Here is a 27,101-nt window from a genome sequence, read left to right on the forward strand (position 1 = left end):
TACGTGCCGTACTTTGATAAGATTCCAGTTACGCGAATTGAGCTTCATTAGAATTAGAAACGAACGAGTGTGCGAAATCTACGCGTATAAAAGTTCTTGCTCCCAAGCGTACTTTTTATGTCAGTGAGTGATGTGACTTTTCTATGCGAAAAGAGAATCATTGAAGTGTCCAAAGGCTTTGTAATCATTGTATTTGAACCTGAAAACGAAGGAAAAAGTAAACACGCGTTAGAAAAAACTAAGCTCTTAGTGGATAGAAAGCTTTTCGGAGAGCTTACAAAGTAGATATAGGGTAACCGCTCAAAGAAAGCGAATCTCAATTCCGCCACTCGACTAGATTACAGCAAAAAGCCACCGGCAAAGATATCCCACGCCCTAATCTCTCTCTCTCTTTCTCGCTCTCGGTCGTTTTGAATCACCACGGCTATGACCTTACAACCTAGAACACGTCTTGATTTTTTTGTTCGTCCTGCCACGCAGTAAAAGCTCATTAATCCACGAAACAAAGTGAAAGAAAGATTGAGAACATCTATCAATCGACCGATTTTTTATTCAAGAGTGACGCTTAAATTTTCTCTGGAAAATTAAAAATTGACTGGCAAGACTTTATTTCTCACTTAGTCGACCAATGCTTTTTAAATCTTTGGTAAAGTTGTTAAATCTTTCCTCTTGGGTCTTGAACAAGAGTCGTTTCCAATTCCTTTTCCTCAGTCCACAAAATTATCAGCTTATGCGTATAAATTGTTTACAAAGCTCGGGGCTCGCTCACAGGCTTTTGTATATGGGCCAACCTCAAAGTCACGTCGGCAAGCTTGCGGGTGCGTCGATGCGCGAAAATCGAGAAAGTAGCTCGCGAGCAACCTACTCCTCTCCAACTTTCGAGGCGTGCACTTCAGATTCCTTGTGTGTCGCAAGCGTGTGTGTATACGTGTTCTACTGCTTTACAAACCAGTGATTGCACTTTTCAAGTACGCGCGATCGTGACTCTCGAGAGCTTAAAAAATTATCCGACTTGCTAGGGGAGAAACAGTGCAGTGAATTTACGGAATCACCTACGGCTGACCATACTCGGACTTTTCTACTTAAACTGGACCTCCACGTCTTTTATCCTTGACACTTAATAACATGACTCTCGTTCTACAGCTCATGTGATTTTTTACGGATTTTCGGTAAATAAAAATTTTTCTTTGTCTCAATAGCTGCAGAAAATGAGTGTCCTTAATTTTATTTTTATAAACGAGGTTTCTCAATTCAATTGCGTCCTACTTATTAAATGTAAGAAACATTCACTCGTACTTGATACTCAAATGTAGTTGTAAGCTTTTCTAATGGCAATGACAATGACGTGATTTTTCAACGAACAAAGTAATCTTTAAATTGTTAATATTTTGTTTTACAAGATATTGTAATATTTTTAATTAAGAAATATAGTTAATGATCGGTATTTGATAATAAAAATTATCAAAAAGAAAACAAATTACTTTTTAAATGTTCAATAATTCCAGTTAAAAATTTTTACCAAATGTGAGGCAGTGAATTAGTTTTTTCTCGGGAAAGCTCACCAAAAACAAGTTTAGCCACTCATCAACGAGCAAACTCCGAGGCGGGGAGAAAGCTCAGCCTGAACATTGGACTTTAATCTGGCATCGAGTGACCCTTTTAGCAAAGTTGCCCCCGGGCGTGGTAAAGGCGAGGCATCGTTTGACTTGGAATCGACACGCTGCTCGGCTATACGCATGCTGGTAAGTTGAGTTTACTCGCAACCCGTAGGCTATTTTCTACAGGAGATTCGCGGTTTTCCAACCGCTGATGTCATCTCGTTTTCAGAATCTCGTTATAACGTTCGAATCGATTATCACCAAGTTTCAAGGAATAATACTTTATCCCTCATCTATCACTTACTAAATCGCAAGTGTTGATTATCATCCACAGACATTATATTTCTATTGAATAACCTTTTTTTTCTTCACTCGCCAATCAATCATCTAGTTTTCTTCATTCCAGTCAACGAAATAAGATCAGACGCACGTGGGAAAAGTTTGAAAAAGTATCCTCTTTATAAACAACGTCCAAGGAAAGCTGATGATTTTTTATTTCAAAATGTCAAACTCCCTCTCTGTCTTTCTCTCTGTCTCTCTATCTGTCTGTCTCTCTCTCTCTCTCTCTCTCTCTCTCTCTCTCTCTCTCTCTATCTCTCTCTCTCTTATACATACACACACACATACGTGAAAATGATTGACGAAGCCGTGTCGTATTACATCTATCGCTACATAAATTCTCTACGTCCATGCCGATGAGAACAAAAAATTCCCTCAAGGAAGGCTGAAAAAACGCATTAACCAAGGGTCAGACTCGAAGTCGCTTTCGTATAGCTAATATTTTTTTAAATATTTCAGGCTAGAAATAAAGGTAATAATTTTATAACTGCTATATTCAAGGAATATCTATGAAAATGAAGCCATGCAATGAAATTGGAATCGAGCCAATTAATGTGTGGAAATATATTTTAATTTAATAACTAACAGAGTGTAAAGCCTCCTGTTCATCTACTGATCAAGGCATTATCCACTATCGGAAGCAATTGACGGCTCGAGCCGGTACGATCAACTGCACATTTCACGTCAGGTATACACGACGAAAAAAAAAATAAGAGAAAAAATTCCATTGTGAATCTGTGCCACGTCGAGGATGATTACGTGTGTGGCAAGGCCGCGTCAAACGTCTGTCCTGCCAGATACGTTGCGCTTGCAGCCCGTCCATCATCGCGCGCGCGAGATGTATCGCAGCTTCCTACTTGCGTGTATTCACATTAAACATTAAATTTCGAGATATACATTCATTCAACAATTCGAAAACTTGGCGCTATAGATTGGCTGCTTTACCGGCGCTTGAATTATTACGCGCACTTCGACCAATATTGTTAGAATATACGCAAACTTTGGCTCTGAAATTCTCGCTAGATTAACTGAGTGTATATGCGCTCTTATTTGATCGTTTTATTGGGATTGTTTCTACAACATCAATTACAAGTATGAAACTTGAGGGCATCTTCATTGCATAAAAATCATATTTGTCCGGTTGTCTAATATCATGTTTATAATAATGACTTACTCTGCATATTCGTAACTGGAACGTGATCAAGTTTGTTAGCTTACCTGCAACATAATAAATAACAATTATTCGATACTCACATCGATCGTTATTGAAAAAAAAAATTATGTTAAATTTAACGATTCGAATGAACTTGTTCGAACTTTTTCAAGAAGGACCAACAGATATCGTAGCTCGGTCTTTAGTGTCCTTTCTCGATTGCCAAGGTACGAAATTTTTCGCCATTGAAATTATTGAACAACGTTTATAACTCTTTAAAATATAATAGCTGATGTTCCAGCGATAAAGCACTCATTAAAATCCATTGTCGAGCCGTGCGAGCAAATGCCCGTGTGAAAATAAGGAGTTACGATGGCGATGAGCAAGAGTCGGATGTAACCGCGAAAGTTGGCCGACACTTTGCTCTCATCTGCCAGAGCAAAGCTTGAAAACCTAAAACTCTTCGTAATTTTTAATTCAAAAACAACTGTACGAGTGAAATCGCTAAACGAATGCCAGATTAGCTTATTCTTCAGCCTCAAGACAATACGAAAAAGAATAATTCTCAGGTCATATTATTATTGGTATGCTTCAAAACTTAGATTTGCTCTGATTCTTTCTCTCTCGATTTGAAAGTTTGATTGGAGAACTATCGCGCTTGATAATCAAGACTTATGTGCTTCGTTAACTTGTAGAGCTTTCTTTATGAAAAAGTTACGGGACGCCCGCGCTTGCAATTCGAAACGAACGTTGCCTTTCATTTCTCAAGTTCAAATCAATGTTACGACGCGACAATGCTCAATGATATTGCACATAATCTGGAAAAGATTGATCAAGCGTCGAGGACGCAATAGTATACTTTTATTTTTTCCTGTTGGAGCGCTCGAACCTCTTTCAAGGACATTCACCAGCGGCGCTCATGCTGCACGGAAAGTTTTCATGCGAGAGTCGGTATTACGCGGATATCTTATGACGAGATCTTTGGGGCTGTTTGTTGCTACCGAATAGCAGAGTTCATCTTTGATAAGTTACACGAGCTGCTGCTCATCTGCTCGATAAACTGTTTAGTTTGACAATTTGATATTTTACAAGCAACGCGTCGCAACATTGCTCGCTCGACAAATAAAAACTTAGCGAGTGCAAATAATTGCAATCCCGTGAATGATGGTATAACCGTAAACGTTTAGTCGAGTAATGGCCGCGTAATATCAGTAGATTTTCTCAAAGTCTCAGGACATAAATGTCAAAACGCACACACGCGAGAATCTCGTACTTTCTTTTTATGCGAAGCCGATATCAAGAAGAGAGCTAGAGTAAGGAAGGTGCGTGCAAAAACGACCTCGTAAAGCTTGAGTAGTCGTCGTTAATTTAACGGCTGGCAAGGAGCGATGCCACTCACAAAGAACACTGCGTTTCAATATCTCTCCTTAACATTCTACTTTCCATAATCTCTACATTCATTGAGAACCTATATAGATTTGTTAATTGAGCGAACAATATCTCACTCACGTGGTACGTTCTTAGTTTGCTTTTCTTCGCTTGAAAAATACATATCTTGCCCATCGTTAAACGCCTCAGTCACGAAAAGGCGATGACTATAAACTTCGTCTACTCTATAAGCTCAGTCTTATTCGGTCGAATGAAATTTCGTAATTTGCAAATAGTTTTGTCGCGAATGAAAATTGAAATGAACGGCAGAAAAGAACGTTAATCATTCTCTCCCCAAGACTATTGTGACCATATAACACGTCAAATTGTAAATTATCCTTCAATATTCCGAAGCTTTAGTGGCTGCAGAGTTGAAGTTGACAACGCTGTGCCCGTCACCAAATTCTTATAACAATCGGATTTATGTTTATTCAAAAGCCCGTTTACTAATTGCTTGCTAGCTGTGAGATCTCTCTCGCTCTCCAGAGATCAGCTTGAAATGCAGCAGCATATTTCTCATCGCGCTTCGTGTTCTTTTTTTTCCAAATCAAAAGGTAACAACAGCGCGAAGGCTCGAATTTATACCGATGAAAATTCAACCGATCGAGGAGCACTTCTTCCCTCGCGATTTCTAACAACGACGAAAAAGGAAAACTTATTTCTCCGCGCGACTGTCTAGCCGCCCGTTTGTCGAGAAATTTTATCTCTAACCCCGAATACTTTGCGGAAATTGCTTGTTAGCGCGCGCTTTAGAAGAGAGAGTGATATTCCAAGTTAGCTTTCATCTATTTCGAGGTTTGATTTAGACGAATATAAGAATTTATAGCTTCATCAAATTTTGTGTTGCTAATCTTGTCACTCGGCAAACACAGTTATCCTTTGAGAGCGAATGAAATAGTAATAATCGTTAAATTATTCTACCCGCGTTTAGATAGTCATGGTATTCTCGCATGCACGTTCTGTGTAACGATATTAGTACAGACCGGAAGCTAATTACGCACTTCCCGATACATAAATAATTTACACCCCATTAACTTTTGCAATCCTCTCAAATGAATTACATCGATCACGAAGTGGAAACGCATTTATAAGCACCGTAAAAGCTACTAAAAAGTTAAGGTATCACGAAGAGTCCATTTAGAGGCATTCACGAGACGCTCAAGATAATAAATCCATGAACTCGTGCTGAGCTGTGCCGAGCATTAGGGCGTCAGAGCTTGAGTTGTATACCGCATGTCGAGTGATTGCGCATAATATAGCCCCCTTCGGAGAGAAAAAAAGAGAGAGATAGAGGACTGCACGCGCACACGTACGAGCAGACAAGACGGAGATCATATATAATCGCAGCTCTGTTCTGTCCCGCGCAACATTTTTCGGGCGATCATTACTAGTCGCTGACGGATATTACAATAACAGCTAACCGTATATTTCGGTTATCACACTCGTTACGTCTATTGAAATCAACTGCGCAACCCAGACATGGTTCAATAACACTTCGCGCCATTCATCTTCTATTTACTTACGAAAAATTCCTGAGCGAGATATCGCAATGATAGCCTTGTAATTATTCAAATGAAGTCCCTCGAGGTAAAGAGAAAGAGGATATTGCACGCACAAAGCAAGAGCGAGGAAAATATCTCTCTTCCTCGTTCAGCGCGTAGAGACGAACAAAGTGGGTAATCCGAGGCAGCAGCACTTTTCGCGCCTAGAGTCGTAAATGGCTGCGAGGGGAAAAAAGAGAGATGGCTAATTCCCGGGAAAATGGGCGATACTGAGAAACTTCAACTGACAAAGGCACACGCCTTTTATTTTGCCTTGTAAATTGCGCTGAATTGACAGGAAGGGGACATGCCAGTGTAGATTAATCGGAATGCGTCAGCCGCCTGAATTTTCGACGACACGTTTTTCTGCATATACTTTCTTTTCAATTTCTTTGATTTGGTAATCCGCAGATAAACGCGTGCGCGCGGTAAAGTCTCGTTCACTTTGTGAATGCCAGGCGAACATGCATGCAAATTATTTAACTGAATCGATGAATTTTTCAATGTTCAAATGGTTAATGCGTTCACTTGCAGAGTTTGAAGCAAATAAGATATTACTATTCCAATCGCGTGCTCAATACGAAACAGATCGATAGATAAGACTAGCAAGACAATGAATTACGTAAAGTGATGCGATAATTTTCGCAAGATTTATGTAGGAGTAAGCGAGAAAGGGCCGGTGCTATAGAGCGACTATATTTAAGTTACTGCTGCGAGATTGAAAGCGAATCACGAAAAGGACGAGGCCGAGGAAAAGGTAAACGAGCAAAGGTGGAGTCGCGGTACAGCGGTAGCAGAGGAGAGAGAGAGAGAGAAATATTAACGCCTCGAGGGATCACTTCCTTTCCTCTTTCCTTCGGTCGTTCTATTACACGAAGGAAGATCGCGAGTGGCAAACGAATGCTCCCGCCGCGATGTTGCGCCCAACGCCTTCTCCCGCTGTCGCTGTCTAGGCCATAAAATCCGATAAGATTTTCGGCTTCCGTGATTTTCAGCTCTATATTCCCACGTGCGATCCTCAAGCCGACATGTAACTTTTCAGCTATATTATTTTACGCTCGAAGAAACTCGCCGGATTTCTTTTCTCGCTCGAGCGAAACTATGTGCTCCCCGTAAATGATGATAAAAAGGAGTAGCTCGTTGTGGTGCGCTGCAGTCAAGCTCGAATCTTCGCCATAAATTTTAATTAGTATGGTGAAATTATAGTTTACAATGTTCCAAGTATGCGGCCACTTAACGCTACGATATATATGCAATCATTAGACCTGATAAGGCAAGGATAATGAATAATAAATCCGTTGGCGCAGCGCGTTCAAAGCTGCTGAAATACTAATAACGATTCAGCGAAGTGGTACGCGGGCGAAAGCAAGCTGCTCTGACTTCTAGTCGATAATTTAGACGATGCTCTCTTGTTAACCTCGCTAGTGCGGTAATTATTCGCTTCAGCGCTGCAAAACCCGATAAAATTGTTGCTCGACTCACTGCCGTGAGCTTGACGATCGACTGAAATTTTGCCGACTCACACACGCTCGCAAAATTTGACGAGTGGCCCGTTGAGTACGCTCATTATCGAGCGAGGCAAGCTGCTATAACGCGACACGCTCAGAGCCACACGCGGTTTTAGCAATCTAATATAACTTTGCGGGGCAGATAGGAATTATATCTGGCTGTGCTGGGTTTTATTGGGCACTACGATTTGTTGCTATTTTCATTGAAACTCGCGCGAATATACGTCACCCACAGATTTATATATAAGCAAAAGTGTGCTAGTGTATCGCTAAAAATAATTTGCGAGGGCGAAGCTCTCTCTCTCTCTCTCTCTCTCTCCTCTATCTCTCGCTGTGCATTTATATTCCTGATAAAATGCGATTAACTCAATTCGAATGCACACGTTCCGTGAATAGGTATTACACCTCGATCCAATAGACGAGAGCAGTACATTAGTGTTAAACTTTTACTAGTGATTCCGTTACGTCGATCGCTCAAACGATTCTACGATATAAATAATACCGGCTTTTTGTTTAGAAGAAGGAGCGAGGATTTTAAAAATTTTAAATTCGCATTCAACAGTAAAGAGGTATACACGCAACAAACACACGACAGCGAGTGAGCGAGTGGCTGTGAAAAGCGAAGAGGGCCCGGTGCGGCATTGACGCACGCCTTTTTCGAAGGGCATCAGCCGCTGATTCAACTATCGTGATTCTCGATGGCGCGTGGCACTTTGTTCGATTAAATTGCAGGAATAGAAACGAGACACCTCGCAAAATTTCACCCAAGCTGCGCGCATAGCATTTTTATTTTGATATCTTTGACAATGCAGTCTTCGTATATGTATGTAAATACTGCAAGTGTTTCGTTTCGTTACTACACAGCTAAGGAAAATTGAACGACGCAATTATTTGCGATTTTTATCAACGATTGAACGCAAAACAAGCATATTTACAATTAAGGATTATGTGGGTCCATCACTCTCAATAATGCAATAGCATGTATCAATATACTTTTAAGTGTCAACGTTAAAATTACATTGATCCAACTTATAGAGCTTTTCTCCTTCCAACTTAAAAAACTTTTCAGTTATTTTTGATCTCGGTTCATAAAAAAAGGAAACAGTAGTATTATTCGTACCTCTTCTTTCAATCACAACCTATAAATCCTTTTTTTTTTCATTTGAACGGTGGGTATAGCAAAGGAAAAAAGTTTATCTCAGCAGGGAAACGAAAGAGACAGCGCACGGCTTGTTCGAATAATTGGAAAAACATAAAACTTGTATACGGCAGTTTCATTACCCAAAGAAAAGCTGCTGCTTTTTTTGTGTTTGATACGAACCGAAGTTTCGTCGTGTAATCCTGAGCAAAAACGACACAACAATATTTAACCGATCGATAAAGAAAAAAAAAGTCTGAGAAGCATCAATCGAAAAAAGGTAAAAAACTCAAGATTATGTATATGGAATTGATGCGACAACAGATTTTCACGTTTGCCTATCAACTGTACCCTAGAGCCTGCATTCTTTCTCTTTATTCCATACAAATGGTATTTATCGTTTACGATGTTATTGGAGTTCGGAAATATATTTTGACTAAATAACCATATTCTTATTAAGCCATATTCTTTCAAAATTAGTCAATAAAAGCTCTCATAATTTAAATGTCGTATCTGTGACCTCAAGCGACGATGAGATACGACATTTTCGAAAGTGTATTTAAAATAATAGAGACAGCTATCACGAGCATTTCCGCACTCGAGAAAACTTTGGACGTTCAACTGACACGCTACGTAGTTCCGCTGTTGTTTCTCGCTCTGTCCCTGGAAAACTAGTATTTCTCGTTTTCATGTTTTTTTTTCTCCTCTCCTCGGTTCTTTTTTTACTCGAAGCATATGAAAGAGAAAACGTGCGAATGTGTATACGACCAGCAGTACATCTCGTTTTTATGAGAAAAATAGAAACGCAGATCCATATGAAAATGATGTATGCGAACACGAGGACGTGCACGAATGTGAAAGTTTACTTCGCCAATTGATTCGATTTTTGTTCTTTTTTATTCTGAGAAAATATATTTGTTTATGTACAAACACAGTGTGTATGAAAAAAAGTTGAAATTTATCGCTTTCAAAGTTGTGCACAATAAAAATATTGAGAAACGTGAAAACGTGGCTATAAATATGATGACGGAAATGTGCAGTTATTAAAATTTTTGTGAGCAATTTCGCAAAAATTTCAATGAGAGCAGAGGAAGCTATACTCTACTTGACTGCAGATATCGTTGAAATATCACAGAATTAATGAAAGTAGAAGAAGTGATTAGGTCTTCTCAATTAAGAATTTCCAGATTGTTCTGCTTAACGGTTATCGAGATAAGCTCGCAAGCACATCGTCACGGGCAATTAAAGACAAGATAACAGTAAGAAAAATTCGTACGAAGTTGAAAAGTCAATTATGCCCATCACTGCCAATACTGACGTTAACTTAATGAACTTCGATCAGATACTACAGATTCCATACAGCATTACACATTCACGAGCTTATCGCTTTTCTTTCAAATTAGTTTCATGATAAGCGCAGAATATATGTGCCGCAGGTCACTATCTAACAAAATACATATCTCCGTTTAAAAATAACCCACTAGGTGGAAAAATTAAAGGGCTGTGTAAGCTACGCATATACATCCGCGAAGACTGAATATACACTAGCTATGTAGGTCCGGCACGACGGTCACTTTTGCTTTGCAGAAAAGTCGAGCAACTCTTGTTCTAATAAAAGCTACATCATCGTTACATAGCCCGCTAAGCCAGTGGGTATCGATTTCCGAAAGTGTTTTACTTCGGCTCCTGAGTGACGCCGGTCGCCCCTCCCCCCTTATTCCCTCTTCCTTTGCTTGAGCTTTTTATCGCCCTTATCTTTTATTTTCTTTGCGAAATTTACCTGTAAAGTCTGTTTACTCCGCACCTTTGTCGACTATTTTATATTCTTACCGAATGTATTACTTTTTTGTGTTTCCTCATAGAGAGAGCCTTTAATTGGTAAATGTTCAAAAAAAATTCTTTTTGATCGAATTATTTTTGGTTTTGCGTTTAAAAATATTATGTTTTTTAAACTGTAACATCTATGCATGCTGTATTAAGTTAGAAGAACTACTTTGAATTTTTTTTATTGAAATCAATGAAAATCCTTCTTTATGTTTACCTGGCATCTGAATACTTTTCAATTTTTTTTTTAATTCAGTGCGTATAATGGTTTTTTCAACACAGGTTATAATAAAGTAGTAGCCATAATTATGGGCTGCGAGCCTCAAAGCGCCAATTAATTTATCTATTTTTCATTATTCTTCTGATACGAGTGTCGCTTTTCATTTCCGTTGCTGTGAGAGATACTGTACACTAATTAATTATCTATTTAGTTAAGCGAAAGTTACTTTTTTTATTTCCTGGAATGAGATTTCACTTGAAAATTGGCCACATTTAATTTGTTTTTGTGTTTATAGAAAAGCAATTGTTTTTAAGCATAGCACTACATATATGCCAATTCTTCTGGCAGCGTTCTTTTTAATCATCTCGATTACGAGAAAGTTTATAACACTTTTTTCATTATGTAAATTAAAAAAAGACTAGGACAAAGTCAGACTGATAATAGAAAGAAACAAATTACCATAAAAATGAAATACATGTACGATCCAAGTCCAGTCGCAATAAAACGTTATTAAAGTATAATTTTCTCTCGCACTCCATCACCAGTTAACCTTATACTGAAGTCGCGCCTGCCTGCCTCACCTCTTTTATCACTCTCAATTAGTCTGAGAAAAAAGCAAAAGGTGATTTTTATCCTCTTCCCTTGATAATACCAATAATACATCCTTACGGTTCGTCACGCTCGTATACGTGTGCGCTCTGCGATGAAATATGAATGAGCGTAATATCCGCGCGCGACTTCGATCTGAAAGTGCTATTTCACTGTAGTCGACTCTATTTTCAACTTTAATGAACCCTAGCTTTTATCTCATTGAAGAATTTTTTTTTTGTTCTTTCTCAGTGACGACTTTCGCACGCTTTGAACGATCGATCTCACTGGAGGCTTGCATTCAAAGGATTGTTATCGCGAAACTCTAATGCATTGCTAGTTTGAAAGTGTCTTCTTCTACAATTACGAACTAATATTGACGCTGAGGGCAATGAGAGTAGTAATTATTTTCACAAGATAATAGCAATGATGATTTTATCCTGTTGATATAGAAATTAGTCCAGTGACAAGAACATCATATCTGCTGACCTTAATAGTTATAGAATTTTTTTTTCACAAATAAACATCACTTGATAAAATCGGGAAAACGCTTGATCGTAAATAATGAATAATTGATTGAAGCTCTGTGGGAAACCACTTTACTTAAGAATTCTATGAACATGTTTATTCCATCTCTCTTTCATTTCCAATATGCCCATTGTACTGAAGTGGAAATTGCACATCCACAAGACAAAAATCAATACAATTACGAACAATTATTTTTTTTAAAGCTATCTACTGGCGACGCTCTATTTCTCCAGTAGTAATATTTGAAAAACAAACCATTCTATTTAATTGTACAATTTATACGTAAAACGTTCTACGTCATCTTTCTCTGTTTTTTAAAAGCAACAAAATCCGCGATAGAACTGGGATTTTCAAACAATACTTCCAAATTTTTTTTGCCAACATAGATATAAAAAAATGAAACCTTATAAAAGAAAAACAATATTTCACCAATAATACTTCAACTTTTTTCGAAAGCAAATGGAAAACAGGGGCGTGAGCTTTTATTTTTCACGTTCGTCGAATCGTTTGAAAACTATACGAATGAAAAAAAAAACGAACGGGGGTAGAGACCAGCAAAACAAACAATTCAGAGCTCAACGATAATCCATTGGGCCGAAGGAGAAATAAGCGAAGTATTGTTAAAATCGTTGGGGGCCAAACAGCTTGCGAAGCCACCTGCCAGCCCGAATTATTTCGACGATTTTTCCACTCGCCATTTGCAAAATGTGAACGATTTACGACTTCACGCGAGGATCTTGTGCATACGTGCAACCAATGTTCAAGCTTTTGGTATAAGGTCGATATTCTTCTCTTTTGTGTTTCCCGAGTACATTCACGAATTATGTCCGATGCCAAGTCAAGGAAAAAAAATTTGAAGGTAAAAATATTGTTTACTTCACGAAATGCTAACTTCAAACATTATATTCAATCAATATGAACTATACTGAATAAAAATCAATAGTTGTTTTTTGCTTTGAATAATTTAAATTAATTCCAATATAAAAGAATAATTCTGAAATAATAACACACACGATTCTTTTGATCACAACTAATGGATCTGATACGAAATATGAATATCATGGAGTGCGTTGGGTATTATTAATCAATGAAGAAGAAGACAAAAAGTCAGAGGAAGCCGTGGAACTGAAATTGCGGAAAAAGTAGAAAGAACAGATGGCTAGGTTCTCGTATAACCCTTTTATCCGTGCGGAGATATTAATGGATCAACTTCCATCCCTCTGTTCGCTGTACAGTGTTCGCTAGAGGGATAATACCCTACGGCTCGTCTACTGCGAAAATTATGTAGGATATTACGCCGAGGTAGATTAAGATCACAGCAATTTTCTTACTTATAAAGCTTATTTCGCAAGGTATATCGAAAACAAGCTCAAAAAAGTGGTATAGTTGATGCAGGTCCTACTGCTATAGAAAAATAGTCATTGCCTTTGACATAGGTTTATATGCAAATATTATTTACAACATCAATTCGTTAAAAAAAAAATAAATCGGTAATGTAAGCAAATTCAGGGATGTAGGAACGCTTCAGTCGTTCAAAGTTTATCTAGTTTTAAAATGAACTCAATTACAACTCGACAAAACGTTAAAAAATTTGTTATCTCAAAAACCACTCTCGACGTTGAAAAGGAAAGCTTTTTGAAAGTGCCTATGCATATTGCAAGCTTTAACGATAGAAATTCGTTAAACTGACATTTACTTCATTAAGCTTGCAATAAATAAACCTTTACATTCAGGGGGTAACAGTGTGAAAGCTATGAACGGAAGAAAAGCTTTCAAAAACTATCAATGCATTTTTTAGTTATACCTTGATTTAAGCACTTTCAATTTCCAAGCAAAGTTAACGGCCTATTTTTATGAGGCAATTAAAATGCAAACATCGTTTTAGTTCACGTTTCGATCATTTTATTTGATCTGTCGAGATAAACTATATGTATACTCTTTTATCGATATTAGCTTGCCGACATGTATGTCATTCAAAGCATATCATTTACATTTTATGGCTCATCGTAAGCACGAATTTTTTTTGCGCGTATGAGATTAAGAAAACTACGTGAAAATAAGTTTCAAGATCAACACCGTCAAGTCAGGCGATAATTGTTATCGATACTGCCTTTAAAACACTCAACAATTAAATTAAGGAAAACATAATTAGTTTCTTAACCATAACATATCGCAAACTATTACGTCACACGTCAAGTTCTAAACACATTAGTCAGCGAAGAGAAACACGGACGTTCTTATTGTATGCCGTTTTAGCACGACGTGCGCACACAGTAATTCGCCAATTAAAAAAATTATAAAAGCATCATCGTAATAGAGTTAAATTAATAGCCATCATCGATAATTATGGGCGCAGTTCCTTGGTTACATTTATGGTACGGATATCGTACGGGAGGTGGAGGTGGTTATCCGTGTGTAGCGAGAAAGGTTGACTAGTAAAATAGCATTGCATGTCACCGGACAATTTTTGCATAATTACCCATGCGCGCACGTGCGCCTTTTGTGAAATACACCCGCGAGTGGTCTGAGTGCTAAAAAGGACACTAAGTGCTATATTGTTTTACCGACAGCTGGATCTGAATCTATATAAAAAGCCAAATTTTCACTAAATATTTTTTACATTAAGGAATAGTTCCCATATTTTTTATGAAAAAAAGTTTTGATCCCGATAAATCATATACGGCACACAATACAGGGGCTGGGCCGGAATTAAGAAATGATAATCAATTTATCAGCTTTCTCAATTACATAAATAATAAATTTCATTCAAAATATAGGCATTAACACATATAGGCTTTTCACATTTTTGTGTAGATTCAGCCTTGGTGTCTACCGACCAACAGAGAGTTCAGGAAAATCTATTTTTTTCCGACAGAGCTGTAGTTGGAAAACAGTTGCATGAAATCAATACTATTATGAAAATTTGATAGCGTAACGCTTCAGCTACGAACATTAGACTTCTATATACAGTATCAATCATTACTCTACATTGATATAGCAATTCAGTGTGTAAATAGACGTCAAAATAAAGAAATAACTATGTAAATGAAACTTTATTGTTATGCTCGTATAATAATAATTATAAGAACATATTGAATGAACGCTGATTGAAGTTATTCCCTTTATATAATTTTACAATAAATACGTCTTACCTCTGATGCCCATTCCAATTCATCCATTTCGAGTCGTCAGAGTCAATACTGCAAAGCTGACTGTCTGAAATCAAATTAAAATAAAATCCATCGTGAGTGGTGAAAAATTAGCGAAGTCAATAACAAAATAGTATAATAATAACAGTAATATCGGAAATGTCTCGGTAACGTTCGAGTACAAAGAGCTTACGACAAAGAGAAGAGAAAAAGTCTTTATCGTCCATTAAACCCACGAGCACTCGTCAAGTGATCATGTCTCTCTCTCCCTGGCTCGCTCTCGATATCTCAATTCTGTTTCCTCCATTAAGGTTTCATTTAGCTTCAGCACGCCAGCGCAAGCAATAGATTCGATTTCCATTCCATTAAGAAGTCGCGCTCTCGTTTTTCACATTGTCCGTCGCTCGGCGAATTCGACTAACAGCTCCGATTGTTTTAACGATATCACACGGCCACGGCAAATCAATCGGAAAAAGTGCAGCAGCGTTATCGGCCTCACCGTAGCTCGATCGTATCCACTAATATTGTTTTTCGCTCTCGCAGACTCTCTCTCTCACCACTTTCGCGAGTGGCTGTAAAATAGCAGTTTTGCCGAAAGAATTTTCGATGGCTAGAGATAATTTCATTAACTGTATCTCAACAATCCAAAAAATTATGACAGTTGACCATTGGAAATGTAATTATTTCGGAAGTAAAAGTCTGTAATAAAATTAAAAGTTAAGTAATCTCCTCGCATGCAGATAGATTCTGATCTAACGTACGTTCATTTTTCTTTCTTTTTATCTGGATCCCGTTTAAGAGTTTATAGTATTACAGCTCTTATAAGCTGCTCAATTTTGAAGTGGGCGAAACTTTCTTTGAGTTATATTCGCGCGACTCAACATCACCGGTAAATTGAAAACTTAATGCAAATCCTGTGAAGATTCAATTTTCCACAAGATAAATCTTTGAAGAAAGTTGATTGAATCTCAACATCTGCTTAATTAAAAATCTGCTCGCGTTATTTTAATCTCTGCACTTTAATGAAGTCGGCGTGTTCTTCTATTCGAATCGAATAGGAAGATCTATAAATACCCGTTTAGAATTAGAGAGCTCGGGAGTCGTATAGAAAAAGGTTTGAAAAAAAAACTGATCCAGCAGAAGCTCCAATCGAACGACTTTCAATGGTATCGGAAAGAACCATTCCTGTGCCAAGAGTGTTCCGCACGACAAATATCCGGGGAGAGAAGTTTCAATTAAAAGTCAATGTCAATTGCAACGTCGAGTTTGCAGCAATCAGGCGAGACAGAAGAAGACTGCGGGCGCACTTACATACACAAGTACCGAAAGAAAAAAGAAAAAAACAAAGAAAGAGCCAATGTGGGCGTACGCAAAACAAAACACCAACCCTGACGATGAGTGCAATGAAAAGCAAGCGATGAAGCGTCGGATGAAAAAGAGAAACGCGAATAACAGCTTAACGTTCGGAAGCTATGTTAAAGAATAATGAAAGATTGCTCAGCTACGCGCAGCGGTGTATATGCGGCCTCGCGAATCCCTTTCAAATACATACCGATGCTTTGCTAGCCGAGATTCACTAATCGTTTCATCCGTACGCAGCCCGGATTTTAGCGCCATCCGCGACCACTTTACGCGCTTTACCAGAACGTCATTCGCGTGTATTTCTCGCGCGGTTGGTTACACAAACCGTATTTATCAGTCACTCGCAGCTGCTTTTTCCCCCCGCGCGAACGTTTAAAAGAGAATGGAAAGTGAGAGAGGAAGGAAAAACTTACGCAAGCAAGCGCTGCAATTGAAAGTGCGCGTTCTTTATTTGCTCGTGGCGATAGCTACGCGGGAAGTTCTTTAGAATTCCTTTATCTCGCCTCCCCTTGTAAAAATAGGGCTTCGGGAGTGAAAAGCTCATCGGCGCTTGCATCAAGGAAAAAAATACAGAAAGATTACACAGCGTCGTTATAGCTTGGCAACGCGTGCGCGAACGAGAGGAAGTATTACGAGAGAGGCGGTGTATAATGCAACCTCGGTAAAGAGCATTAATAAATTTGCCGCTGGCGAATGCGACTGGCGAGCTGCTGCTGTTGCCTCGGAAATTAACCGTTAAATCACGGCATCTCTTGCGCGAGGATTTCCACGTGTGCTTTTTCTGCGTAATCGCCAGCTACTCCGTTCATTCATAATCAAGCGACGCCTCTAGAGTACCAGGTAAGCTTCTACCCTCGTTACACCATCCGACTCGCTTTATTTCGCGCTCGATTTGCTATTCAAGCGAATGCCGAATTCAAACGAAACCCGGCACTATTTGATCGCAGCAAAAGCTCTTCTTATTTATTATCTTGCCGCGACGAGAGCAAGTTGGCAACTCAACGGCGATGCGCATAAAGCGTAATATAAAGACAATTTCCTAATAATAGCCCGATGAAGTGTTCGAGTCAAAAAGTTTTCCATCGTGCACTAATGAAAAGTTTTATCCTCTCCGGAGAATCTACATTCTTCGCGTGTGCCGAGCTCGGGGTTATTACCAAAACTCTAATATCCCAAAGTGAAATTTCGGTCCTACGTTGCCTTTAATAACAATTTTGTTTAACGAGAAAAATATTTCTGTTGTGCTTTTTATTCTTTTCGTTTTATCGTACCCATCAGATCATAAGATCGCATCGAAAGAGTTTTAAAGTCCTTGGATCCGCGCAGTTGTGTAAGCTCTACGGCTAGCAAATAAATTTGCTCGCTGTGCCAAAGTTGTCGAGGACTCCTTTATCTAATTGAAATGTATCGGTTGTTCAGTTGTTCAGTTGTTTTCGAACATGACTCATCCATAAGACTTTTTCATTTCCCAATAAAGTCGTCACAATTAATATTGATTATCACTATTATCCAATTAGCCAAGAAGAAGCTTAAATGATGAACTATAAGATAATGAAGAGTCGCTAAGACCTCAATTATCTCCATGCGTAAATAGCAGCGTTATTAGAACATGCATCCGTTCAATCCTAATTTCCAAAATTCTCTCGCGCAGGCTAAAAATATTTGCGAAATACTATCACGATAAATTATCCATTGTCTCGCACGTTGCGTGTGAATAATTGAGCTACAACCTCGATGTAAAGCAAAGAAACGATGTGGGCAAGATAGAGGCAATCGTTCAATCGTTTCAATTTGATTTCCGAAGATATACGTAGGCAGAGGCGACACGTGACGAGAAGACTGCAAATCCAGCAACGATCACTTGCTCGCGATATATGGGGTAGAGCAAAGGCCGGCGTAGTAGTACAAATTAACCGCCAACCGCAACTCGCGCTTCAATAACACAGCCGCGCGCGCGCGCCATCGATCCACGTTGTCACGAGCATCTCGCTCCACGTTTACACGTACAATGCAGCTATATACCCTGTCCCTCCTCCTGTTGAAAGCTTATGCACGCGCTTGCTCAAGTTTTCTCTTTCTATAGTGTTTTCTCGGAAATACACCCTATAGACGCTAATTTCCAGACTGAACTTTTCTCTCTGCTCTATAGCTCCAGCGTGCAGCTCACGCGCGGCGCACAACTTTATTTTCTTTTCAATTGCTCGACGACGAAGCTCCGATTGAAATGCTAATGGCGGCATTACTCGGAACGATAAAAATCCTAATTAAAATACTCAGCTAAATCAAAGCCCCTGGTGGGATTGTAAGCCGCTCTCTCGAAAAGAAAAAGTTGCACTCGGACAATAGATGCCACCTGGAATAGTCCCCCTTTAACTTTGAGAAATCATAGCCCGTAAAGACGGTCGCGGCCAAAGAATTATTGCCATAGCCGTTGCGTGCAGCGTGTCTACAATGGGGTAAGAATCGACTACAAAAAAGAAACGCCAAGCGTGCGTAGTGAAAAGCACGGCGGAGTGGTCAGTGAAATATGTAAGAGAATTAAAATGGGCGAATTTTCACCTGCGAGCTTATGCTAATTCGCCCCCACGCGAGGCTGAAAATAAGATGCGCGCGTGCTTGCGCGGAATCAAGATTCCGCGGATTATTTAAGATGCCACGTGCATCGTGCTAATTCCAAGTAGAAAATAAGAAGATAATAAGGGAATAATTGGCTTGCGCGTAATTACGATTTTTAATTGGACACACACCGTAAAGAAAAAGACATAAACATCGTTCTAATTACGAAGTATTATTCGTCGGTAAATTTGGATCATCAGCTTTTTGCGCTCGGCTTTACGTGCTGTTTCATATCATGAATTGCGGTAATTAGAGTTTGACGAAGCAAAATAAACGCCACGCCGCGTCGATAATGATGAATTAACGTTGATTCGTCTCGAATGAACGCAAATAAATAACTTGGATTACAATGATATGCACTGGGTTCGTTTGTGTGTGCCTTGTCAAATTGTTTTGGCATGTCGTGGCGAGGCTCGTCGCTAATTAGAGGCAAAATTTACAATTCAGTTTGTAAATTCATTTGGCGCGCGCATCATTATCCGCGGGGTCGGGCGCCGCTGCAGGTCCGTTTTAATCAAAGTGAGGCTGTGTGTCGCGCGACCGACTGTAACTCGATTAACGTAATTTCATTCGATCGGACCCATTATAGAAACGCTGATGACCGTATGCGCGGTTTCCGATGTAAAGGACTCTCGACGTTCATTGAATTCGATGCGCCATGGAATTATCATTCTTTTTTTTAATCTTCCCTTTCTTTCATTTCGCAATGCGAGAGGGCTTTCAATGTATTGTTCGTGTGACATGCGTCGAACGCGACCTTATCAAGTATGTTATGAATTTCTTTCGTTATTTTGATATTCGTTTGGTTTGAAAATTGAGAGTGACACTATTGAGTATATTGCAATTTTTATTACACTTTTTTTTTTCATTTACGTGAAATGATCGCGTGACACGTACTGACAGATCCTCTTATCTGCTTTTTCATATCTTTTCAGCAAGTATTACATTGAAATAAAAACGATTTTCCACGTAATGTCCCCTAATTACTAAAGGAATAAAAGGGAAACGAACGATTCATTAAGAAGTAATGTATATTTACTCGGAGCAAACGCGAAAATCGAAAGTTCTCTCGGGGGAAAATCACTTGGCGTCAGCTGAATAACTGAAATTTACATTTTGAATTCTGATTGTTTTCCATCGCCCTTCGTAAAACGTTACAAGATAATAATACGAGATGCAAATTAACTGTAAAAACGGAAAAAAATGTTTAAGCTGCAGGTGCCGCGCGCAAGTTTACGCTTACGCCGTAGTGATGATTACTTTCTCCACTTGTGTGCCGCCGGGAAATCCCGGCCGTAATTTGCAAGCTGCATGCTTGCGACTCTAAAATGTTAATTGATAAGATGACTTTATCCTTTCTCTCTCTCTCTCTCTCTCTCCCTTCCCTTCCTCATGTTTACAGCCTCTTTCGTTGTATTATCTTTTAAACTTGCGCGATTATACTTGCGTCAGATGTGTTTGGAGATTTTATTATGTCTTTTTAAAGCTCTAATCCTCTTATGCTTACGGTTGGAGTGCACATATACGACAATCCGTTTTTCTCTTCTCCCCCTTTTGCAGCAGCTTAGCTTCCTCGAATGTATGGAAGTTTTAATTAAAGTGTGATTTTATTCATGAAACTATTATATTGTTCTGGGGTGATAATCTCCGCGGCATTTAAACGAAGGCCAAACCTTTAATCACCTGCGATTCGGAAAGAACAATTAAATTAATTAAGTGACAAGTAGCAATCCAATTAGAACTGCAGTTGGACGTTTTAGCCTCGTAGAAATCCATACTAACCTGCCCTATAGTTTAGTGAACGAAAGACCTTTTTCTCCACTTTATTGTTCTAGTATCATGAAAGAGTACCAGCAACACTCATTGCCCTTTATGTCGGGGGCTAAATTAATTAGGTTTATACGCCATCGGCCTACAAGAGAGCGAGAGAGTGTGAGCACTGTTGTGCACGTATGCAGTCGATGTCGAGCGAGTAGGCGGGGACCAAGTGGGGAGGATGGGCGAGTGCCAATTTTCCTGGCAGGGTAATGCGATTTCAATTTTAAATTTCTCCGCATGCGTTCATTTTTTCCAAATTGTTTTTTAATGCGCACGTTCTTCGTAAGCAGTTGCGTCAAATTGAAATTGTTATTAGAAATACTTTACTTCTTTTTCGCTGTGCTTACTTTGACACACGTACTTGAATTACCTGCTAAATTGGGTTAGGAAAAATGAAAGACTGCAATGCAGAATTTTATGTCTTGGTATAGCTTTAAAACATGTCTGATTTTTTGTTTTTTACTTTGATTAATTTAACCTCTGCATTTCGCAAGACATTAGGTTGATTAGTTGACTTGACAAGTAAATACAAATTCAGCGGGGAAGAATTGGGGCACAAGAAAAGCCTGTTGTTTGTAGTAAAACTGCGTATTTAAATGAGCGAATCAATGATCCGACTAATCAGGTATTGTTGTCAAAGCCAATAAACGTGTGCGCGAGGTAGGTTTTGCGTCGATGTTCATGATCTTACACAGAAACCACAAAACTATAAATACACTTACTCGCTCTCTTCCAAGCTGATTGCTTCCAATCGTTCAGCCGGAGATAAACGTTGAGCGATGCGTTAGTGTATTCGAAACGGTATAAACATTTGAAGATTTGATTGCCAACATTTGGCAAACGTCTATACTTAGAATCATAGAACAGATTTTCTTTTCCGTAGCTTGATAGATAGTAAACTGCTTTTCCAAAACATACTTGCAACTTGGGAAAGAGAGAACGCGAAACGATCTCAATCATTAAGAAGAAGTGACATCGGCAAATCTTCGCCGAAGCAAAAGTTTCACCCCGAAGAAAATTGACCGCAAAAATAACAGCAGAGAAACACGTTTTTCTATTCGCAGAAGTAATAAGTTACGTCGCAGTTTCTAAATTACGTGTAAGTGTACGCAGGGTGTAGTACGCCGTAAAATGCTAGACATAGGGGAGGCGTTGAATTAATCAACGAGACGGCGGCCGCGGATTTGAGAAGTAAATCAGCTTTCGGCAGCTGCGAACGCTCGCGGCGGTTCGCTCGAGCAAAATGAAATTCTTTAGCGAGGCATATCGCGCTGGTAAGACGAAGAAACGCGCGTGGCGCGCCCGTTGCGCGGTAAAATGCTTTCACCTGTTCGATCTGCCGTAATTCGATAGTGCTTGCTGCGACGGGGCTGAACTCTCGAGCGTCGACAGAGCTCTGCTGTTGAAGTTATTTCAAGTTGTCAAATTGACCTGCGCCCTCCCGCTGAAATACACGCTCGGTATGCCACAGAGCTCGCGATGCGAGTAGAATAATCACCGCGCGAATCTTAATTGCCATTCGTTGTGCCGGCAGCCTTCGCTCCCTCCAAAAATAATAATCCACGAGCGTGTGTGAGCGAATGTTATCGAGGGCCAGCTGCTCTCTCAAATTGCCAACCTCATTCATCTGAATATCATATGGACGTTGGCCTGCAAACAGCTGATAATGAGTCGATTATGATGAAACTTAAATTGAAAGCCAGTACATCGACTATAGATTCGTGCGATAACTCATTCGCTTTGTTGTGGCGAATCATACGTTCGCTCAATGCATGATTGACGTGAAAAGAATGACGAGAACGATAGGATGAACTACTCGCTCTATCGAGAGATAAGAGAACTATTTCACTGGAAATCGTTAAATTGATCAACGCTCCAGAGCAGATACGTCTTATCTTCTTCCTGTTAATTATTTCGGCAAGAGCGCTTATTCCGTCAAAACGTCATGCTCGAATCGAAAGATATGGAGAAAAAAAATCGCCACGTGTGTTTGCGAGAACCAGACCGGAGCGGTTGTTATTCTGAATGAAGCGTGATTTTATAAATCCCTCCACTTCGTTGCGATGCATTTAGTACGCGCGGCAGCAGCGGGACAGGCGTCAGAGAGCTCTGATCGCCGTGTACTCGAGCGCGCCGATTAGTCGCGCTCCGAATGACTGATTGGATCGGCCTTGCTCTCGAGTAAAGGCGATCTCGCGCACGCAGCCTGGTCGTGCATGCTTTTCGTGATTTATTCGCGCGCACGATACATTGTGCTTCGTGTTTGTCAAACCGAATATTACGGGCGAGCCGCTAAACGATCCAGAGTTTACGTGACCGAGCCTAATCGCGTCTCATCGTGGCGAGTTTGCCGACGAAGCGCAATCGCTGCTCGCGGCACTGTCCAAGCCGACTTATCTCCGCGGTACGTTTATTCAAGTTGATCGCTCGGCAACTTTCATCAATTCGATTATTGGATGCACCGTACTAGGCAACTTTCTTTCGCGGCAAAAATATGCAGCCGTACGAAGTGTCTTTAAAATTTGTACAGCGAACGATCTAAACTGATAAATTCGATGCCTTTCTCACGGGAATTCGATAACCATCTGTATAACCCAGTGATTTCAGAGCAGAATGAATTTCCAATAAAAATATTTCAGAGGCAATAGCGATTGAACAAAAATTAGATAGTTTTTGAAGAAAAGAAAAAAACTTATCAGAAAAGTAAAATTCCAATATTAATGAAAACTTTTCAAACTTGGAAATACTTCCGATCTTCCAATGAAAATGAGAAAACAGGTCGAAATCTCCGTCGAATTCTTATTCTCAAGAGGTCGAAGAAGGAAAAAGCCAAGCGTGCGACTGTATAGCGAAAGGCTTTAGAAATTCAATTTCTAATATCAATGTAAATCATTTGGCGAAAGGCGAGTGATCGGCAAGTAATCCATTAAAGCCAAGCGCAAAGTTTGCACGCGCCGAGAGGATTGGAAAATTTCGCGCGAATTTTTGCCTACACGTACACTGTCAAAGTGAAACAAACTCGGTCGCTCGATCATGCGACTTTTTTTTACGTTGAGAACAGACTAGATCTGTGATTTGTATTTCCGCAGCCGTCCCGCTAACGCTCTCGCCGCTTAGCATGCGATCTCTTGATTTGAACGTTGATTAGAATGCACAAGGAGCACGCCATCGACGCGCGAAATTTCACTTGTCGCGTTTTCGAAACTATCCGAGCTATTCGTCGAGTGCAAATTAGAATTTAATTGGTATTTTCGTCTTATAAATTCAGTATCGGAAAATCACCAGGAATTAGAAGTAGAAGAAGAAGAAGAGTGCTGATGACATTGTATCCTCTTGTTAACTCATATAACTCATATAACTCATCACCCATCACCAACTGCTTTAGCATTCCGCGAACACGCGCAAAATATTAAAATAGTATTACCGATAGGCGTTTAACAATCGCAAAGCGTGCTCATTGCAAGCTTTAAGAAAGTCATTAGACAATTTCATCTAAATACGATGCGAAAATAAACTCTGAAGATAGAAAATGTCGACGACGACCACACGGACAAAATGCTGGCACCATTCGAAACCAATGACAGTTCGTTTTGTTCTCGGCCACATTATGAGTAAATAGCATTGGAAATAGCGTTTTACACGCTTTAAATAATAACCGCGTGAATGTAAAAATAGTGTTCCCCAATCGACATAATAATAGCCTTGGGAAAAACGTTTTTTCTTTCTTTTTCACCCAGGTTCGTTAGAGTAAATAATAAAAAATGGCTCGTAGCCAAATGAACATAATTTTTGGATCGTTCCACAGTCATTCATTATTTCGCAACAGATATTTATTCAAAAGACCATACCCACGAACACAAGAGTGATAAATAATTACTAGTTTATTTAAAAAATTTTTGGCTTGGTCAGTGAATGAGATCATTACATTATTTTCTTTAACTGTAACTGATAAGCCTAAAAAATGTAATAACTTCAAGCAAGGCAATGCACAGCAAAATACCAATCATAAATATCAAGCGCTTTAATATGTGAGCTTATAACGTTGATTACCTATGGCAGAATTTCTTGGATAATAACGCCAACATGCCTGATTGGACATGCGTGAACGAAGAAAAATGTAATTGCAAAACAAGGTCGAAAACTAGCTAAACTGGCACGAGACTAAAGATCAATTCTAAGCGAAGACGTATGGTTGGTTTATTCTCCCCCATCCCTCCTCTCATCTGCGATTTAATTAGCTGTATACTGTCGCCTTGGATTCCCCGTGGCAGGAACAATGTCGATTCTCGCGCACAGGCGTAATTTTCAATCCCACGATGACGTTGTGCGTTCTCAAGTCTAAGTAATTAAAATCGCTCGTGACGAATTACTAATCGTCGTGGCTCTTGTTTTCGAACTTTGTCACATTGACTGACTTGTGTGTCACATCTAAGTTCAGGGACTATTAAAGTTTGATGCGAGACACGGAGGAGTTTTTAGCATGAGCGATGGGCTGAGCATCCATCTCACCGCTGTTGAATGAAAAATATCTCAAGCTCCACCCGAGAGGATTGCTCGCGCGTAACAAGAGAGGGATGGAGGAGGGGGAGTTTCTTACTTATGTGATAAACCTTTTATGCGCAAGAATGATACACTTTACCGACTCTTTCTATAATCCTTGCTGATTGCTTTTGGACGTGATCAATACTCAGTAATTTTCGAAAGTTCCGACTTCCGAAATTGTCATCAATTAGTTGAGAATATTCATAACTGATTCATTGTTCGAAAATATACAAATATAATATTTTTAGAAACAAGAGTCATAGGGCAATCGATGGGTCTGAACTTAATCGACGGATAACGTATATATAGGACAATTTAAAGTACCCGACTTTTATCTTGTGACTGCTCAACGAACTTAAAATAATCCGCAATCAAACCAAACGTACTTTAAAAAACATTGAAACTAATTGGCAATAAAGTGGAATTAAAGATAAAGTTTTCAAATAAATATCATTATTGTTAAGGAAATGATAAAAACATTTTGCGTTTATTATTTTCAGACGAAAATCGCTCGATAAAGGAGCTCTAGGCAGACGAGAAATAGGTGGGAAAAGTGTAAGAGATGACATAAAAAAACGCGAAAAGGATACGACTACTCGAATTGGATGGAAGGTGTAAATTATAAAGATGCTTGACCATTTTGAGCAGATGAGTAAATAAACTGACGAGTCCGGAATGCTAAATAACAAATAATAATAATAATATTATAATCAGCATAACAGAAAAATACTTTTGAGATTGCAATCGTGCAGATTTCGATCTTAATAGCTCTGCATGGCGTGGCAAGAATAAATCAAGGCATGAAAAAGAAAAATGCAAAATTTAGATTTCGCAGCTACGAATTTACGATATCACAGGGGGATGGGGGGGGGGGGGAGGAATACGTTATCTCTAATTATTCCGTAACAGTTATGAAGACAAGCTGCGTAATTAAGCTCGGCGTAAATCTTGCGTCACACGCGCATTGATTTTTCGAGTGGGATTTTGCCGACGTGCATTGCGTGACTCCTGATCAAAAGCTCCACGCGAGCGACCATTAATTAGCATCGGGAGTGTGCCTTCGGTATATTGAAAAACAAAAAAATGCGAAAAAAAAAAAACAACTGGCGGGAGGGCTACTTATTTCGGAGGGCCGTTTCAGAAAGCAAAAGGAGAACACTGGCTGATACGAGCTCGACTCGAACAAGAGCCACTTGCGCACATACGCACGCGCTTGCGACGCGTTGCAGCACAATGCACACTCGACAGCGCCGAGGCGTATAGGCTGCTCTTGCGGTAAGATCAGCGGCGCGATAAAAGAGCCAGCGCGCCTAGCGCGAGCGGCCGCTATAAGAGTGTCGCCGGCGACGGGAGAAAAGCAATACCGGAGAAAAACAGGAGACGCGCTTCAATTCCGCAGCTTCGTTACACAACCATAAGGCCACCGTATTTTTAGATCCTCGCCGAGTGCGTTAACTTGACTACTTTTTTTTTTTTTTTTTTCGCGCACCCTCTTCGAGGGATCGAGCGTGACAACAGCTGCGGCCAAGACAAGGACGATCTCTCTTTTTATATCGCGCCTGTGCGCACGCACGGAAAGGGCAGGAGGGTGCGTAAGTTCACGGAGATGTGCAATATTACGAGCCAGTGGCTCGGAAGGATTTTAAATCGAGGCCGGCAGAGCGAACCGTCGGACAAAATAGCGCGTCCGCGCGCCATCTCGGCTACGGTCTTTCTCCGTCGCGGCTTTCCACTGGAGATTTTCGCCCC

General features: G+C 39.7%; 1 protein-coding gene across 3 annotated transcripts in view; it reads right to left on the reverse strand.

Moving 5' to 3' along the window:
- LOC131673100 (calcitonin gene-related peptide type 1 receptor) overlaps positions 1–27,101 on the reverse strand; it is a 123,829-nt gene that overhangs the window by 85,156 nt on the left and 11,572 nt on the right. For all 3 annotated transcript variants that reach the window (XM_058950811.1, XM_058950813.1, XM_058950814.1), the window contains exon 2: positions 15,018–15,081. In XM_058950811.1, the coding sequence (XP_058806794.1) occupies positions 15,018–15,044 (27 nt within the window). In that variant the 5' untranslated portion in view covers positions 15,045–15,081. The remainder of the gene's footprint in view (positions 1–15,017; positions 15,082–27,101) is intronic.

This window comes from Phymastichus coffea, unplaced genomic scaffold (genome assembly GCF_024137745.1).
Source record: "Phymastichus coffea isolate CEN01 unplaced genomic scaffold, Cenicafe_Pcof_1.1 PCOF00168, whole genome shotgun sequence".
NCBI lineage: Eukaryota > Metazoa > Arthropoda > Insecta > Hymenoptera > Eulophidae > Phymastichus > Phymastichus coffea.